Source organism: Theobroma cacao, chromosome 4, assembly GCF_053813885.1.
Source record: "Theobroma cacao isolate CCN51 chromosome 4, ASM5381388v1, whole genome shotgun sequence".
Lineage (NCBI taxonomy): Eukaryota > Viridiplantae > Streptophyta > Magnoliopsida > Malvales > Malvaceae > Theobroma > Theobroma cacao.
In genome coordinates, this window is record NC_142642.1 from 23,814,249 (window position 1) to 23,834,288 (window position 20,040).

Below are 20,040 nucleotides of genomic sequence, written 5' to 3' on the forward strand. Positions count from 1 at the left end.
GACTAACCAATGCTCCAACTACCTTTTTCACATTGATGAATCAAGTGTTCCATGATTATCTGAACAAGTTTGTGGCAATCTACTTGGACGATATCGTGGTGTACAATTCAACCTTAGAGGAGCATCAACGACACTTGTTGCAAGTCGTTCAAAGGGTACATAACAACTAGTTGTATAAGAAAAGGGAAAAATATGCATTCGCGCAAATACGAATTCAGTCCCTTAGCCACATAATTGAACAAAGGCATATTCAGATGGACATGTAGAAGGCGAAGGCTATCAAAGAGTGGGCCATCCCTAATAATACAATTGAGCTTCGTTCGTTCTTAAGGCTAGCCAATTATTATCGGAGATTTATGGAAGGATATTCAAGAAGGATAGTAGTATTGACAAAATTATTGAAAAAGGAATAAAAGTGGAGTTAGATGTCGTAGTGCCAAGAAGCCTTTGAAGTCTTGAAAGACCAGATGATGATAAATCTCGTTTTGTCATTCCCGGATGTTGTAAAGCCCTTCGAGATACAAATGGATGCATCAAACTTTGCCCTTGAATAAGTGTTGTTATAAGAAGGACACCTAATTACATTCAAAAATTGAAAGTTAAATGAAGCTGACAGAAGATACGCAGCACAGGAGAAAGAACTACTAGTAATGAGTCACTATTTATGGACTTGGTGACACTACTTGCTAGGATCACAATTCGTAGTTAAAACCGACAACATAACTGTAAGTCACTTCCTCACACAGCCAACATTTACAGCAAAATAAGCGAAATGGTAAAAGTTCTTAGCCAAGTTTAATTTCTCCTTCAAGCACAAAGTTAGAAAGGTGAACCGTGTGGCAAATGCCCTTAGTAGGAAGGTCGAAAACGCAACTCTAAGGGTGATCGCACCAATGACAACTCACAAAATGACCACAGATATTCGTAATCTTATCAGGGAAAACTTGCATCTAGATCTTCAAGTAATGGCCATTATGAAGTTGGTGGAGAGTAGAAAATTGAAACACTTTTGGGTGGAGAATGGACTCTTACTAACGAAAGGACCACGTATATTGGTTTCAATAGTGGAAGAGCTTAAACAGAAGTTAACACGGGAATGTCATGACACTCCTTAAGCAAGACATCCAGGTTGGCAGCGAGCCATTACACTACTAAAACAGGGTTATTATTAGCCTCATATACGACAGGATGTGATGGATTATATGAAGACTTGCCTCATTTGCCAACAGGACAAAGTAGACAGACAATGACTGGTGGGAATACAAGAACCTCTACCAGTGCCAACCAAACCATGAAAAAGTATTTCTTTAGACTTTATTGTAGTACTTCCTAAAGTGGGAGACATGACAGCAATCTTGGTAGTGGTGGACCATTTCTCCAAGTACACGATGTTCATTTCAGCGTAAAAGTTTGGCTCTGTAGAAAAATGGCTCGTACAATTATTAAACATGTGGTAAAATATTGGGATGTTCCTAAAAACATTATCAGCGACAAAAATCCAAGGTTTACAAGCTTTTTCTAGAAAAAGCTTTTCAAGCTATTAAGGTCAAAGCTCAACATGGTTGGTTTACATATAAGCGTCCACTCAAGTACCGCACAAACTATCATGTACTTAAGTGATAGAGCGTGCTCCATAACACTATGAATACTTGTCGAACATCAATAAAATAAAATGTCTTTAATTTTATCAATGATAATAATAGTAATAGTAGTAGTAATAATAAATTAAATTTCAAATTAAATTAAATAATTTACTTTATGATATTTTTCTCTTTTTCCTTCCTTTATAAATATTAAGTCTAAAAGTTAAAAAAAAAAAAAAAAACATATGTTCAATTGTACTATCAACACTTTAAGACTCAAGGGGTGACTGCAATCACTTCAAAACAGGATTTCCACCAAGTCAACCTACTCTGCTAGCAACACAAGGTCAAAACGATCTATGCTCCATTGACAACAAACAGAGCTCACCATTGGTATTTGGTAGCCAAAAGTACCTTCTCATACTTCTTTGTAGCATTGTCCTAGTTGAAGTCTTACATCACACCCCGTCTTTACAGTCATTCCTAACTCTTTTTTTACTTGCGATAAGTTAATAAGCAGTTCCCTAATGCATGTATCAACTTGTTTGCATCCGCACTATCAAATGTCCCACCCAACTTTGACTTTTCAAATGCTTTGAAGGGCTGCACAATGTCCTTCATTCCATTAATGGCATGAACAACTAGAATTGTCCTATAGTTCATAGCATACATTTGGTTTAGTCCACAAGGCTAAAATCTTGATGGCATGAGTAAAATATCAACCCCGACTGTTATTCGATAAGCTGTCTTTACAAAGAACCCAACCCATTCCCTCACACTGTCATAATGTTGGTTTTCAAACTACCTAAGCATCTCTTCTAGGTCAGTCTGCCAATGCCTAACATGATTAATTGCACATCCTGGCCCATCATCTAGGGAATTGTCTTAGCAATTAGATCAACACCTTTTGGTGATCCAGTCTCTCAATAAAACTAATCAGTCGAACATCTTCTTGAAGAGGTAGCCCAAGCTTTTTTTGTAAGGCTGCCTTGCACTATGCCTTGCTGATTTTCATTGTTTCCAATGAGTAGTTAGTATAACCATATGATTTGAAGTGAAGAACACACTGCAAATTTCAGTCCTTTGTATCAATTCTATTCACTATTCCCCTCAATTCCACTCACTTTCATTTATTATCCCATGCAAATCCCAACCATATTTAGAAATTTTATGCTCCCTAACATACCCATGACTAACAGTGACCACTATGTCAGTTGTTTTTAGTCCTGCCGTAAAGATATTGAAGTGGTCACCTTCAACGGGTTCATATAACTTGAAAAGGTCCATGTAGTGTTCTAAAAAATCCACATGGTAGAAATCTTCCACAAGCCCCTTCCCCTGGATGCAATTATCAGTTAGAACAAGATATAAACAAATTCAATTAAATAAATCTATGAAAGCATTTCTAGTAATAGTAGTCAAAATTTCTTCTCCAAATGATATCCAAAGTTTAAGCAGAATTACATTCTTGACTTAGAATGTAGTTGACTTAGAATGTAGGCATTTTGAGAGACAGAAAAATTAAATTATCTTTTCACCTCAGCAAATATTCCTTTTTTGGGAGATTAATTCATGCACTTAGATGCAACAAAGCAGCAAACAAATCATCCAAGTTCATGGAACAACCATAATTGCCTTAGAGATGACAGTGGATAAGGCATGTGAATTGTCGTTTGTGATTTAAAATAAGTTATATGCAAGTCGTTTTTTGTTTAATAGGTAATACAAGATGACAATTTGATATTAATATATAAAATTCTATCTGCATGCAAAAACCAAAGCGAAGGATTAAGATAAAAATGTGAGTACACTTGGACATCAGTTGTTTATTTTAACGAAGAGTAAAGCATAAATATCAATGACCTGATTCCTTTTTACCTATAAAAGATCACATCAAGTGGCACTAAGGACACACTTGGTGAGCAATCTTATGGATAACGAGAACGGATCTAGTGAACGACATCAAACCATTGTCTCGATAATACGCCTTCAAGTACATTGGCAACAAAGCAGTTTGCCAATCATTAGCAATGAAAACTAGATTTCCATCTCCATAACAGGCACCCTTACATGGAACATGCCAAGGAACTTGAAAAAACCAACTTTTTCCTGTTATGACACTAATAAGATAATCAAACAATAAGTTACCTGTCATGTGGGCCTTAAAGACCATCTTGATGAATAATTCTAGAATAAAGCAAACCTATCTGTTTTGGCAATTGTTTCTAGCAGCTGTTCTGGAAACATGCCAATGGCAAGGTCAATAGATGAACTCCAAATTACATTCACCGCGGTTTATCTTAATCAGAAGAATTTAAAGGCTATTTAAAACCTTACATGATCAACAATCCCAATCGTGTGATTAATTGTTTTAATTAAACTTCCACATTAAATGTGTGATGCTTTAAGTAACACTAAATTACTTTTCCAGCTACAACTTTGATCCATCTATTTTCTCAATCATATGTCTATCCTACTCCTATTACAGGTTGCAGGGACCAAGTAGATATGTGTAATTAAATGATATGTGCAATCCAACTTTTAAGGTATGGGTTTAGCTCATTATTAAACGATTTGAACTTGAATGTTGGATTACTAAAATTTAAGCTATTTCTTTAAGTTAGGTATTTTTTGAAAGTTAGGAAATAATTAATATTTTGATGTTGGATGTGCTTCAAGGGGAAATTGAGCTATTTGACTCGATGGCAAGATAGAAGATGATCGAAGGCTGAAGTTGAAGCTTGGCAATGGGAGCACCTCCACTTTGTCACTATAAGTGTGTTAATTTAAAATGCATGTGATGCATGATGCTTGTTAAAGGCATTGTCTTGGTATTATATTAGAAATATGTAGATATGTATATAATTGCCTAGATGTATGTGCCTAGGCTTGAGAACAAAAATGTGCATTGTGTGTGATTTTGTGCCTTGGTTCAAGCACTTAGGTGGCCTATATTGTATGAACCTAAACTAAGATGTCTAGAGAATTTGATGAGCATCTAGGAGTAAGTTACCTTAGACAACAGATCGCTTTGATAAATTATGAGCACTTAATGCCTTATAAAAGTAAAGGCACCTAAATGAGATATTGAGCATATAAATGATTGAAGCTCATTAAGTGTGATTTGTGGTGTGATGTGGACACATGGGATGTCAAAGGCATGATGGCCTTATTTATGGATTTACATTACGTCCAAGGAATGAATTTCGAACGTCAATTTGATTTGAGGTTGAGTGGTGTCCAAACCATTGTGATTGTTTATGTGCTTGTAGGGATGGTGATAAGTAAGGACGGTAGTATTTGTCCAGCTAGTGATTCCCACCTGCAGTACTTTGATGCCACCATTTTGAGAACATTCCAAGTGATGCCAATAGTTAGGAGATTAGCCCGGTCGATGGCATTCTTTCTCTATCAATTGCTTCGGCACTAAGCGTGATTCGATTCTCCACCTATTGCTTCAACGAATGCATGATTTGTTCTTCGCTAGCGACTTTGCCCTGAGCATGTTTTGTCTTCGTTAGTTGGCCACCGCGTGTGATTTGATGATGTCCAAGAAATGACCACTCTATGATTATAATGTGAATTACGAATGATGTGATATAAGCTTATATCATTTGGTCATTTCTTAAAGGATGAGCCAAATGATTTGTATGATGATATTCGGAGACTTTAGGGTTGATAATATAACCCTAACTTTAGAGTTGTTTTTTTGAATGATTAGAATGCACCAATAGTACATTAAATAATTATTTGTTTACTAAATATATATATATATATATATATATATACACATATGATTTTGATTATCTGCATCCCTCATTGAGTATTAAATGACTCACTCTTTATGTACCATATACAGATAAATGGGCCATAAGACTATGTGGCAAGAGTCGCCTAGTGATAAATCGATTTTGGCATCCAGTAGGTCTCCACCCGATATGTCCACTTTGTTGTGTTTATTGTGAGCTTTCGCTCCACATTTGGTATTAGATATGTATGTAGGCACGATATGCCATTTGAACTTGTGTAAGCATTGTTATGAATGAACCCGATTTGATAGTTAATGTATGGCTTTATAATTATTATGTGAACTATAAGCCAAAGGGCAAACTAAATGTATTTGAATTTAATTATTATTTGATATATGGAATTGAGGACCCTTAGCTATATATGTTTGATTTTAAACTCTAAGACTTGCTTAAGTCTAATGGGCTTACTTGTTGGGCTCATGCGCCAATCATGGACCCTCAAGCTGGGTCGTGACACCTTGTTACCCTTCCTTTCAACATCTTCTTCGAAAACTCATACTTCTACTCGTCTCAACTTTGATAAATCCGCTTCCAATCCAAGGCGCACCGTTCTTGACTTTAACCCTCTCATGGCTAAATCTAAATTCTTTCTCACATCATTTTCAAAAACTCCTTTTGCCCTTTTTCGCCTCTTCCAACTCCATCCACCCATAATGCTTTGCCTTTTCCAACTTTGTCACTTGTTCTTCCCAAATTATCCTATAAGTTCAAGAACATTGTCAAAAATATCAAGAACTTAGTCAAAAACATGTTCAAAAATCAAGATCTTAAGGAAAAAAATAGAACAAACTATCAGAAGGATCGATAAAGTTTTACGTTATAGGCATGATATCAATGCTAGTATTCGATAGATAAATGTTACCCTTCGTGCCATTTTAAATGTACTTAAGTATAGGCAACTGAATCGGGTCAATGCTACTTCCCCTACCTCAAGTGATGCTATGATCCTACCCTACCTCTAGTGATGATCTTGGCTCAAGTGATGATTGGTTTTCTATAACTAAAAGAAAATTAATTATACTGGCTGTAATCATATTTATCAATATTGTACAACACATATCATACGATATGATACTAGTAGAAAATAATACATATCAATAATTATATCACATTTAATCAAAGTATCGAAAGCATATCGTAAGGTACATTCCATACATTTTTTATAAGCTTAATTTTAACTGATTATTAAAAAAAAATTTTGAGCTAAAATATGAAAAACTATTTTTTATGAGCTTTCAATCTTTAAGATTTAGATTTTAAACAAAAAATACTAAAAAAATCAAATTCCTTTTTTATTTCAACATGCTAAGTGTTTTTCAATTTTTAATTAATAAATTAATATGAAAAATATATATTATTAAGGAATATGTTGAAAGATTAATCATCTATTCAATTTACGCCTTATAATATTCAATTTTATTAAAACATATAACATTTTTATTTTTTTATTTTACACATATAAGTATTATTTATAATTAATTTTAAAAACTTTTACAATATCTTATGATATTCGATACTCAATACTCGATACTAAAAAATAAAATTTCAATACACGATACATATATCGATTTGACCACTATGATTTTAATACCTCTAAAGCATTTTGTATTACAATATTGTTATTTATTGAATTGTTATCAATTTATTAAAACCTTAATCCTTTTATTTTTATGGACACAATTAACTAAAGTAATTTTTATTCTTATGCTAGCTTTTTTAAATGGATCAGTCATTAACAATTTATTAATTGTATTATGATATTTTTACATCGCTCGAGTATTTTTATAAAGACGTTCTAAATCATTAATTCTTCCCTTAACTTTTTTTCACATATATTATGCAGTGAATTATTTATGTTATTTTGCTTTGGATTTTTATATATAATTTTAATTCTCAATTTGCTTAACAGTTACACTTTCTCTACACTTTTCTTAAATTTTATTTATTATTACATGTTAGTATTTCAAAATGTACTCCAATCTTACTCTTCATATTTGTAATGTATCTTGCTTTACTTGATTACAACACTATCTCTTTGATAAAGAACTCCTTTGCAATTTGTCACACTACCTCTTAACAATTCTATTTCGTCCTCTAGAGAAACCCTCGTACATTATTAGTGTACTTAAATGGAGTGAATTAATGGGACAGGAATGATACATCCTGATGCGATTGTTTAAAAATTAGGTGTTTGGACATTATCAACAATTTGTTGTGGTATTGGATGATTCTTTAGCGTTTGTTACACTTGATATGAATTGGTATCAGGGGCGACCCAATAAGTTCAAAGACTTAAAGCGAAATATTCAAATGAGGGTTTTTTTTATTGAAATTTAAAAAATTATTAAAATTTTATTCTCCTAACTTTTTGAGATGCAAAATTTTTAATTAAACTTTTATAATTAAGTTCTTCTAATATTTCTTTATCAATTGATAATATAGTCGATCCATTTAATCTTTCTTGAGACATTGTTGATCTTAAATAAGATTTTATTAATCTTAGTTTTGAAAAACTTCTTTCTCCTGAAGCAACACTTACTGAAATTGTTAACATTATTCTAAAAATATTTAACTATTATAATTATCTTATATTTTTTAAATGGCTAATATAAAATCAACAATCAAAATTTTTAATTCAAATAAATCAACTATCACATAAAATAAAAATAATATAACAATATAATATAAATCTAAATTAAAGTAAAAAAATCTGTAAAGATTAGAATAATAGTACTTAATTGTTGAATGCTTATTGCAAACCACAAATGAGGATAACAACTTCATGAAGATAATAAAAGAACAGACTTATTGTGTATTCTTTGGAGAAAAATAAAGTTAAAGGAAAAAAGAGCAAATAAGAAAAGAAGATTTCAAAAGTAGATATTATTCATTGAAAAAAATAATTGGTTTTATATATAAGAAAAAAATAGTTGTTGAAAATCATTAAATGCTTTGATTGGAAATAAGAGAAATAAATGAGAAAAAAAATAGTTGTTGGAGATAATTAAATACATACGACTGTTAGTTTATTAAAAATAAGAGAATATAGTTGAGAATTAATAACATTCTAGAAATAAGTAATAGAAAATTAAAATTTATTAGGCACATAATTAAAAAAAGATAAAAGAATAAATAATTTTATGAATTATTTTTTTTTATATATATTTTTAATATAAATAATTATATTATAATTATTATAAAATTATAAATCTTCCTTAAAATTGAGACCTCCCCAAATTGGGGACCTAAAGCCTTTGCTGGGGTGGTTTCAACCAAGGGCCGGCCCTGATTGGTATGTGGAACATTATTGGTTTGATATATGGTTGATGAAAGGAAAACAATGGCACAAAAACATGGAGCAAAATGTATTTTGAACAAGTGATGGGTTCTGGGAAGATTATTTTGTTGTACGAGTTTGGCAGGGGCAGTTGATATTATACAACCCTAAAATAAAAAGTTTAGAATGATTTTTGTTCATCATGTTGCAGATGAGTTTCAATTAATTAGTTAAGTTTTCAGTTTCAATTTTTCTTATAAGCCATATTTATTTGTTTGTTTGTTTGTTTGTCTGAATTTCTTAATGAAGGTATATATGGTCGTTTTCTTTGTCTAAACCACCAACCAGATTTCATATCATTTATAAAGACCACAGATCCATATTCTGTCAGATTTGCATCCCATGTAAATATCCATTCTTCGCAGTTTTTATTTTGTTTTTTAATCGCCGCTGGTTTGGAATGGTCATGATAGGAACTTCCAATCATCATCCTTACATGTGCTAATGCTAACATGACCAGACTTTGATCAATTGTTTTTCCAGTTAGGTTTGGTGGGATCCTTCGGAATGAGGTGTAAAAAGCCATTGACTTTGTTAATGTTTATCCAATGGTGAGGTAAGAGCTGATTGAAAGCAAGTCAAGATGCATGACATATTAATTACCAACACGGTTTTCGGCCACTGCCTGGGAAAGCTTTGTCATTCATTAAAGGCATACTTGTACCTTCACGCGTTAATTAAGCTTTCATCACGTCTTTGTTATCATCGTGGACAAAATGATAGGCAAAATTTAATAATATGAACTCCTTGCCCGAAAGACAAGCTCTGCTAACTTTCTAACTTGAATAGAACATTAACAGCTTTTCCTCAATCCGTTGGTTCATTTGCAGCCAAATGGCAGATTCACCCTTGATCACTTCTGTCAATACTCAAGACAGGAGAGGAGAATAGAGGGATTTTAGGCAAATTTGGTCATACAGTCAGAATCATTAGACAATTGTTCAAACGGATAGGATCCAAGTAGGCAAACAAGTTGTGTATTTTAATGCATTAACTAAAAAGTTAGTTTATTGTATCACAAAGTTTTTTCTGAGACAAGTTTGCTCTCTTGAAGACAGTGAAAGTTCCTTCTATATTTCCTGAATTCTGACCCATGAACTACTCTTTTTTCTATAGTGATTGGAGGAGAATTTTCCAATCTTGGCTCTTTCCTTGTCGTTTCATTCATTTGTCAGTGACCCCCCGCCTCCACCAAGTTTATATATGCTGTTGAGGGAATTAAGTTAATCAACTGCTAAAATCCCCCACAAACCACCAGGAAACAACTATCAGGCCTTCCTGGCATGAGTGTTCGGAATTAACAGGCCATGAAAAAGTACTGACCCTGACGATGGCTTACCTTGCTTCCTGTTGGCTTCTCATCGAATCTATTGTCATCCCTGATGGATATTTTCTGAAGTGGTTTTATTTGAGCTTCTATATCCATCCTGCTTTTCTTTTTGCTTGCCAGATTTTTCTATGGCTTAAATTGCTGACAAGATGTATTTTAGTTGTATTCATTTATCCTTTTAGAATCATTTCTTTTGTGTGTTCTTATGTTTATAGATTTTGTAGAAATTGTATCATCTATATCTTCTCCTTTTTTAGAGTTACCAACTTGCAAGTAGTTGAAGAGGTTGGTTCCAACTTAGAAGTGGTAAAATTTTCAGTTGGTAGTCAATATCAGCTTGTTAGCTTAGGTATTTCTTCCAGCATACTACCTTCAATTCCATGCAAGACTGAAGTGGTTGGACTTCAGAGGGATGAATTGGAAGATGCTAATGGTTGTGAAGATAATGAAATTCTTCCTGGAAGAGAGAACTCACATAAGGAAGACTGGAGCTTTTGTCTTCACAAAGACTTGAACTCGGACGAGTATTCATCGTCCTTTTGTATCTCTTCTCCATCCATTGATGAAGCATACTTGAATGAATATTCACCACTGTTTAGTTCCTTCAGCTCACCATTCATGAAAGAATATTCATTACCACCAGCAGCTTGCAGCTCTGGTTCTCCAGTTTCGGAGAGAGAAGTGATAACCAGAGCAACAGATGAGGTTGAATCAGAAGAATTCTACAAGAAATACTCTGAAAGAATGGGATGGTTCGATGTGCTAAACCATGACAGGACCTGTGGAATAAGTGGGTATCTTTTACTATCTTTTTCTATTATCCCATATATAGGGGGAAAAGAAGCATAAAAATTTATTGCAGGAGCTGCATATACCTTGTAGGCCATGTCATATATTTAGGCAAAAATGGCATGGCTAATTATTTGGTGTCTGATAAGCCAAATTTTTAAATGTTGAGTGGGGGAAAAGCCCTTGATCTTGAATTAACCTAGTAAAAATTCCAATATGACATAAGTTTTTCTAATAGAATGCATCTTAATGAGATTCAGATGCACTGACTGCAGTTCATGGTTGGCTGTTTTAGGTGCAATCTTGAATAAGGAAGAGGGAATACCAAGCTCACTGGAGAGCATCAAGGCGAAGGATTTCTCAATCCCCTACATATCATGGAGCAAAATAGATAAGAAAATGCTCTTAAGAAGTATAAAAAGTGATTTTGAGCTGGTCTATGTGGCTCAATCATGCTTAACCTGGGAGGCCCTCCACCATCAATACAGAAAGGTCAAGTTTCTCACCTTCTCCAACTACTTGTTTTCTGATGATGTAGCAGGGGAATTCCAAAACTTCCATGTACTGCTAGAAAGATTTATGGAAGATGAAAGGTGTTATCAGGGAAAGAGAGTTTGGAATTATGTTCAAAAAAGATTTGCTTCCAAGAGTCTTCTTCAAGTTCCAAAACTGTCAGGTAATTTTTAAATTCTTCACCATTTCCTCTCTCAATCTTAATTTTTATGTGATCCCATTTTAGTAGTTCATGTTTCCCTAGATTAAAGCTGTTAATCACCATGAATTTACTTATAAAACTAATCTGAGATTATCCACTTCTAACCATTTAAAGTACCATCTTTATTATATTGTAGGACTTTAATATAGTAGCCAATGTTCTTTCAAAAAAAAAAATAGTAGCCAATGTCTGTAAATTGGTTACGATGATATGGTTGTCATTTTTCTATTGGCTGAGACCACAATAGATTGTTTTCACTTTTGTCGATGTTAGATTGACTGATTCAGATGATCTTGAATTTGTAAAATCCGCACACTTGTCTCAATAACTATGTCAATTTGTCATCTTCTGTGAATGACATTAAATTCCAAGACGAAGACATTCTGCTCGAAAAGAAAAAATTTACCCACTGATGCCCCGTTGGATAAGTACATTGAGTAACATCCCAATCAATGGTTATCAAGCTATCTTTTCATACACTCAACTTGATGTATTAATTTACTTTTTGGGGGTCTTATTACAGGGTTCCTGGAAGATGAAAAGGAAAGGATTAAAGGAGAAACAGTGCATGCAAAACATGTGCTGAAGACCATAGAAGAATGCATCCGGGCTTTTGGAAAATTTGTTGCCACTGACCGGAAAAGGCTTTGGTGGAAATTTAAAAGTTCATCATGGACTTATCCCCCGGTGGAGGATCCAAGAGACTTAGAGCTCCTGGCTGACGTCACCAGAAGACTTCAAAAGGTATAGGGGAATATCTGAGTGGAAATGGTGTAAAAGTTTCCTGACAAGTTGATGTTTGACTAAGACTTTTTTGGGTCTGGGTCTGGGTTTTGGTTTTGGTTTTGGTTTTGCTGCAGAAGGAACTAGGGTTGAAAGAATTGCAAGGGAAGCAAAGGTGCTGGTTTAACAAAGCTGTGAACCCTGTGGAAGAGTCACAGAAAGAGGCAATACTGTTGACAATGATAGAAATGAAGCTGGTATCAAGGGTACTGCAAATGTCAATTCTATCCTCTGCTCAACTCAAATGGTGCCGGGAAAAGCTGGAAAACATTGAATTCAAAAGAGGGAGGCTCTTCAGGACTTCGAGTGGCCCTTTATTTCCATCTTGTTGATTTTCAGGCTGAATGAAAACAAAAAAAAAAAAGAAAAATTCCCAATTTTAGGGGTTCTCATTTAAGCTAAAATCTGGTCCACATTTAAAAGACAAGCCTGAGCTTTTGTGGATGCGTTAATATGTGTATATGTACCATGTGTAAACAACAAAAGCCAAAAGGGTGTCGTGTAATAATTTCAGGTTTTTGTAACAACACCAGGGCCTGTTTTCACGGACACGTTCCCTGCTGGCTTTGAATGTAATTGAGCTTCAATTTGCTTCAGACTCTTTGTTCATTTGCACTCCCTTAACATCATATTTTTCAACTTAATAATTGGAAAAGAAATGAGCAGATGCAGATCAAAGAAACAAGGTCCTAAATCTACCTCATCTTAGTCTCATTTGATATAATAATCATTGCAGCCCCTACTGCACCATTTCTCTTAAACCATCATTAAACTCCTAGTTGTTGTAAAGCCATGTATGAGTACCGTCATTTCCACCATTATTAAATCTTCAGTAAACTTTTCATATTAAAATTTGAAAATTAAGATTTTTAAATAATAACGTATGCAAAACTATAAAAAGGAGATATCGATTGAAGTATCAAGTGAAGATAAAAAAGATTTTCATTTTGATCATATAATTTTAATAATTTATAAAAAAAATTACCAATTCTTTCCTCTTTCTAAAACATGTCTCCAAACAAAACTTATCTTATCCAAAAAAAAATATTGCTAAGGAAAACAAACGTTCTAATTTGAATCACAATACTTTATATTAAATACGTAAAGTTTAAATCATAATCAGAAGAAAAAAAAACAATTGAAAAGTGTTGCAGTTATAAAGTTGCATTCAAAATTAGAAATCCATGAATATGGCTTATGCAAATCAAAGGGGTCATTTGCTCCTGTTGATATCCCACGTTTTACATTCTTGTGAAGACTAAGTGACCCCGCTACTTTTGTCTTAAACTTTGGTATTTTTTCCAAAATAAAGTCACAGAAATTTTTTTTAAAAAAAAAGTACTCTTAAAAGGCCCAATTTTTTTGTGGTTAGCTAAGCAGAGTCAGATATCTAGTAAACTCTCCAGTTTCTGCTCCCAAATTCTCAGCAATCATAAAACCTTTATGCTCTTATGATTTCCCAATTTTTGGGACCCACTTTACCTACAACTCTCCACAGGCATTTTGCTCTTTCTTTCCATGGTTTTTCCATCAATTTCTGGTGTAAAAATCTATACTTGTCCACTTTGTAATTTGTCAATCACCCTTTTCTTGTGTTGGGAATTCTCCAATCCTATTTTCCTCACTTAGGTTCTGTTCATTTCTCATAAATCTCATCTGGGTTATCTCACTCTCATTCTTTCACTAAAACTCGTTTCTTGTTTTCTAAAGCGAGATACTTTTTTCTTGGATTTTAGTTCTTTCCACTTCCCAAATTATCTTGTAGTTGCTAATAAAGAAACTTTCTTTTTTAGATCTTTTTGGTTTATTTTCAGACATAGTGTCTAGCACCGGAAAATGGCTTACATTGCTTCTTCTTCTTCACCTTTTATCATTGAAAGCAAACGAGAAAATAGACCCGTTTTCCCTTTCTCAACTTTTAGGCCAAGAAAGAGTAAAAGCTTGGCTGTTTTGAATGTTTCGACATGTGGGTTTTCTTTGTTTTCTAATAAAGGACTGCTTTGGAGGTTTAAGCCTGTGAGAGTGGCAGGCTCTTTGGATGGTGTAGGTGGCGGTGGTGATGACTCGGAAGATACATTTCAGGCTACTATTGAGAAGAGCAAAAAGGTTCTTGCTATGCAGAGAGACCTACTTCAGCAGGTACTTTTTTGGCATACTTCTTGTTTTCCTTGGAAACCTTAGTTTTGGATTGTAAAGGTTATGCTTTCATTGAGATGTTGCTTTTGGATTAAATATGAGTCGTTAATGTAAATGATAGCTGTTTTATTTTCTGGGTCGTTACTGCTTCTTTGTTGCTTTCTTGAATGGACTTTATAAGTGTGAGAGTTTGCAGAAGATAAAGATTGCCAAATTTTGAACTCTGAACGTCATGTTGCTACCGCTTAACAAAATTTGGCAATGAAAACCTTTTAGCTTATGGAGTAATGTTAACCAGCTTTATGAATGAGTAAATTTGTGATGTCCATTCTTGTTCACTATAATACTATTAGTCAAATCTTATCTTTCAAGAGCTATAATCACTTCATCTGGCTGTTTTTATTCATAAGAATTGAAATCTTAATGGTGTTATTGGTTTTCCTTATCCATGGCAGATTGCAGAAAGAAGGAAATTGGTTTCATCCATAAAAAGTAGCATTACTGACCAAGATGAAGATGAAGTTTTTCATGAACAGAGGGATGACTATCTTCCCAAGGTGGATCTTGCTTCAAGCAGCTCTGACGGAATGGATGAAAACAAAAATGGCAGCATTCTTTTAAGCAGTCATGTTAATCTAACTATGAAGGATGTACCAGAGATCCCACCTTCTGATGAAGTTGGACAAGAACCTGAACAACACTTGGCTCCAGAAAAGGCTTCCTCTAATATAGGTCCTTCCAAACAGTTGAAAACCACTGATCATAAACCATTAAAGTCTGATGTGCTTCCTTCTTATCTCTCAAGTTCCTCTGACACTGCCCGACTTGCAGTTGAAGAGAATGAAAATTTGACTGAAGCAGGTTTGGAAGAGGTTGGTGAGGTAGATGGTCCTGCAATTGAAGATGAAAAACCCCCACCACTAGCCGGTGCAAATGTCATGAATGTTATATTAGTAGCTGCTGAGTGTGCCCCGTGGTCTAAAACAGGTAATATATCTTTGACAGATAATCTAAGATGACAGTCTCTCTTTTCTTTTCTTGATAGAGGGATGCCAGTCTCATATACCATGCCCTTTTTGTATATAACTTGGAGACTGATGTAGTCTTATTGTAGGTGGCCTGGGAGATGTTGCCGGTTCTTTACCAAAGGCTTTGGCTAGACGTGGACATAGGGTTATGGTAATATGTTTTTCTGCTTGTCATGTTAAATTGAATTTCTTAGCATTGCAACATATGAAGTATACTCTATATACTTCCAAGAGGTCTCATTAAATGAAGCAAATCATTTTTAATTTGTGGCTTAGTTGAGTTGACCTTTTATATATGTATCTATTGTTTCTCTAGTTTCTCCAGTAACCATTCTTTTACGCTGTTAGTTTATGATCCTCTAAACAGTTTGAGTTCGGCACTGAAGCATTTGCTTTATGTTTGGACCCAATAATGAACCTACATATGCCCATGACACTTTATATGGCATGATTAGTAAATTCCTTTCTTTTTTGCTTAGGTTGTAGCACCTCGATATGCTGATTATGCTGAACCTCAAGATACAGGAGTTCGAAAGAGGTATAAGGTGGATGGTCAGGTATGACAGAGCTAGTACATATTGTTGTAAATTACTTCGCATTTGATTGTTAACCAACATAAGCTAATTCCACAGCATAATCTTGATGATATGTTATTTGCAGGATGTGGAAGTATCATACTTCCAAGCCTATATTGATGGTGTGGATTTTGTTTTCATGGATGGTCCTATGTTTCGCCATATGCAGAAAAACATATATGGAGGAAACCGAATGGTAGGATATCTTTTCTTGTGTTTTTGTTATGATTGGTTAATAATTAGGATAATCATTATTGTAATGAGGCCTTGCTTTAGGTTGATTCCAGAATACATCTGCTATGTTCTTAACGTGCCAAATCTATTACAAACCTGAGAGAAAATAGAACTTAGAAAATTGGCCACAAAGTGCTTAATTTTAATGTTAATGTAAGAGTGATTATAACTTATAAGTTTTCTAAAAACCCTTGTTTAACTTCTTTAACATTTTATAATAGTGTGATGAGGTGGTTGCAGTGCTGTTAGCATGAATTACTTGCAGCACGTTAGTTGAAACATTATGTTTTTTAATCTATATTTTTGTATGAAAACAGAAGTAGCCTTACTGATTTGGGGTTGCAATAAACTCGATTGCATTTCTTGGATTACCATAGTTAGTATTTTGAATCTTAGATAACTTTAGTATTGTGGTGCAGGATATTTTGAAGCGCATGGTATTGTTTTGCAAGGCAGCTGTTGAGGTAAATTTTCTAAAGTTCCTTAAAAATTATGTAGAAATTGAATTATTCCATGGTTCAGTTTGGTAATCTCTGTTACTCCTATTTCATTTAATTACACATATCTGCCCGGTCCCTGTAACCTGTAGTTGGAGTAGGATAGACGTATGATTGAGAAAACAGATGGATCAAAGTTGATGGTAGCTGGAAAAGTAATTTAGTGTTACTCAAAGCATCGCACATTCAATGTGGGAGTTTAAATAAAACAATTAATTACAAGATTGGGATTGTTGATTGTGTGAGGTTTTAAAAGCCTCTAAATTCGTCTCATTAAGATAAACCGTGGTGAATGTAATGTGGAGTTCATCTGTTGAACTCACCATTGGCATGTTTCCAAAACTGCCAAAATTGCCAAAATTATATAGGTCTGCTTAATTCCAGAATTATTCTTTAGGATCATCTCTATGGCCCACATGACTGGTAGCTTATTGTTTGATCTCATATGGAAAGAGTTTTTTATATGGCTTCAGTCAAAGAAACATATTATAGATGGGTGTACCATGGAAAGTAAATGATGCTTCTTTTTTCCCATTCTAGAATGATCTTGCATAGATAATTCTTGGTAAACTTTAAGGTCATCTTGTGACCACTTTCTTCTTTTCTGGCATAGCCTCATTTTTGGTTAAATATAATTGATTGATTATCTTATTAGTGTCATAACGTGAAGAAACTGGTTTGTTCAGGTTCCTTGGCATGTTCCATGTGGGGGTGTCTGCTATGGAGATGGAAATCTGGTTTTCATTGCAAATGATTGGCATACTGCTTTGTTGCCAGTGTACTTGAAGGCATATTATCGGGACAATGGTTTGATGTCGTTCACTAGATCTGTTCTTGTTATCCATAATATTGCGCACCAGGTGTGTCCTATGTGCCATGATAATTCACTTGATGTGATCTTTTATTGTGACAAAGGAGTCAGGTCATTGATATTTATGCTTTGTTCTTCATTGAAATAAAGAACCGATGTCCACGTGTATTCACATTTTTATCTTAATTATTTGCAATCAGATAGAATTTTTGTATATTAATATCAATTTGTCATCTTGTATTGCCTATTAAACAAAAGAGGACTTGCATAGAACTTATCTTAAATCACGAATGACAGTTTACATGCCTTATCCACAATTATCTCTTGAAGTTCGTTTACATCAAGGACAACTATGGTTGTTCCATGAACTTGGATAATTTGTTTGCTGCTTTGTTGCTAAGGCATGAATTAATCTCCCAAAAGAGAGATTTGGAGAATGAGAATCCAAAAACATTTACTGAGGTGAAAGGTAATTTAGTTTTTCTGTTTCTTACAATGTCTAACATTATGAGTCAAGAATGTAATTCTGCTTAAACTTTGGATATCATTTGGAGAAGAAATTCTGACTGCTATTACCAGAAATGCTTTCATAGATTTATTTATTTGAATTTCTTTGTAGCCTGTTCTAACTGATGAGTTGTATCCAGGGTCGGGGGCCTGTGGAGGATTTCTCCTATGTGGATCTTCCAGAACACTACATGGACCTTTTCAAGTTATATGACCCCGTTGGAGGTGACCACTTCAATATCTTTGCAGCAGGACTAAAGACAGCTGACAGAGTAGTCACTGTTAGTCATGGATATGCTTGGGAGCTTAAAACTTCTGAAGGTGGTTGGGGTTTGCATGGGATAATAAATGAAAGTGACTGGAAATTGAGGGGAATAGTGAATGGAATTGATACAAAGGACTGGAATCCACAGTATGATGTTCACCTCAAATCAGATGGTTATACTAACTATTCCCTGGAAACACTGCAAACCGGCAAGGCACAGTGCAAGGCAGCCTTACAAAAGGAGCTTGGGCTGCCTGGTCGTGAGGATGTCCCACTGATTGGTTTTATTGGGAGACTGGATCACCAAAAAGGTGTTGATCTAATTGCTGAGGCAATTCCCTGGATGATGGGCCAGGATGTGCAACTAGTCATGTTAGGCACTGGCCAACCTGATCTAGAAGAGATGCTTAGGCAGTTTGAAAACCAACATCGTGACAAAGTGAGGGGATGGGTTGGGTTCTCTGTAAAGACAGCTCACCGTATAACGGCCGGGGCTGATATTTTACTCATGCCATCAAGATTTGAGCCGTGTGGACTGAACCAACTGTATGCTATGAACTATGGAACAATTCCAGTTGTTCATGCGGTAGGTGGATTGAGGGATACTGTGCAGCCCTTCAAGCCATACGAAGAGTCAGGGCTGGGTTGGACATTCGGTAGTGCGGATGCAAATAAGTTGATACATGCATTAGGAAACTGCTTGTTGACTTATCGCGAGTACAAAAAGAGTTGGGAAGGACTGCAAAGACGGGCTATGATGCAAGACCTCAGCTGGGACAATGCTGCTGAGAAGTATGAGGAGGTCCTTGTTGCTGCCAAATACCAGTGGTGAGCTCTGTATGTTGTCCACGGGGCGTACATAGTTTTGACCTTGTGTTGCTAGCTGAGTAGGTTGACTGCAGCAGCGCCTGAGCCTGTTCCTGTTCCTGTTCCTGAAGATGCTCAACAGTTTTTTTTTCTTCAGTTTTATGTGTTAAAAGATTTGCTGAGTATTTCATTTGATACCCTGTTCCTCTTCTGTTGTACAAAAGATCACCTGACCAGAGTTTGAATACAAAATCTAAAATAGTTTGACATCACCATGATGAAACTTGAATTCGAATTATAATTAAATGATTCTGTTTAAAAATGAATAGCTAAATAAATAATAAATACTTTGTTAAAGTAAACAATTTTAAAAGTTTAAAAATATTATTATTATTTGTAATTAGTACACAATTATATAAATCATATTTTTCAACATTAAATATTTGAATTGGATTATGAAACTAATTTAAAGATACACTAAATACGAATATCAAATGATTTTTGTTGCTAACCCTTATTATTTATAACAACTTAGTATAGACATTGATGTTATTAATTTGACATTTGAATATTTAATTTCACATTTAAATAGTAAAGTGAGAATTTGGAAATTGAAAATGTTTGGAGAGTTCTTTTTTTATGTTTGCCGCACGCTTTGTTATTATTTTAATTTATTTTCTTTTGCAACTTTTACACTAAATATTTATAGAAAGAAGAGAAAAATATCATAAAAGTGACTTATCTAATTTAATTTGAGATTTGATTGATTTATTATTATTATTGATGATAAAATTAAAGACTTATTTTATTTTATTTATGTTGGGCAAGAATTCA

At 34.3% G+C, this 20,040-nt stretch overlaps 2 protein-coding genes and 1 pseudogene across 2 annotated transcripts; 2 read left to right on the top strand and 1 right to left on the bottom strand.

The window, feature by feature from the left end:
- Positions 1 to 1,967: 1,967 nt before the first annotated feature.
- On the bottom strand, positions 1,968 to 3,738 carry LOC18601527 (granule-bound starch synthase 2, chloroplastic/amyloplastic-like; annotated as a pseudogene).
- Positions 3,739 to 9,739: 6,001 nt separating this feature from the next.
- On the top strand, positions 9,740 to 12,942 carry LOC18601528 (uncharacterized). The gene is made up of 4 exons (XM_007032492.3): positions 9,740 to 10,849; positions 11,144 to 11,524; positions 12,087 to 12,307; positions 12,424 to 12,942. Exons 1-4 carry the CDS (start codon positions 10,060 to 10,062, stop codon positions 12,676 to 12,678), a joined length of 1,647 nt encoding a protein of 548 aa, XP_007032554.2. The 5' UTR covers positions 9,740 to 10,059; the 3' UTR covers positions 12,679 to 12,942.
- A 763-nt stretch (positions 12,943 to 13,705) lies between these two features.
- On the top strand, positions 13,706 to 19,478 carry SS2 (starch synthase 2). Its single transcript, XM_007032493.2, has 8 exons — positions 13,706 to 14,485; positions 14,938 to 15,469; positions 15,597 to 15,661; positions 15,990 to 16,067; positions 16,171 to 16,281; positions 16,739 to 16,783; positions 17,503 to 17,676; positions 18,275 to 19,478. Exons 1-8 carry the CDS (start codon positions 14,183 to 14,185, stop codon positions 19,229 to 19,231), a joined length of 2,265 nt encoding a protein of 754 aa, XP_007032555.2. The 5' UTR covers positions 13,706 to 14,182; the 3' UTR covers positions 19,232 to 19,478.
- The last annotated feature ends 562 nt before the right edge of the window (positions 19,479 to 20,040 follow it).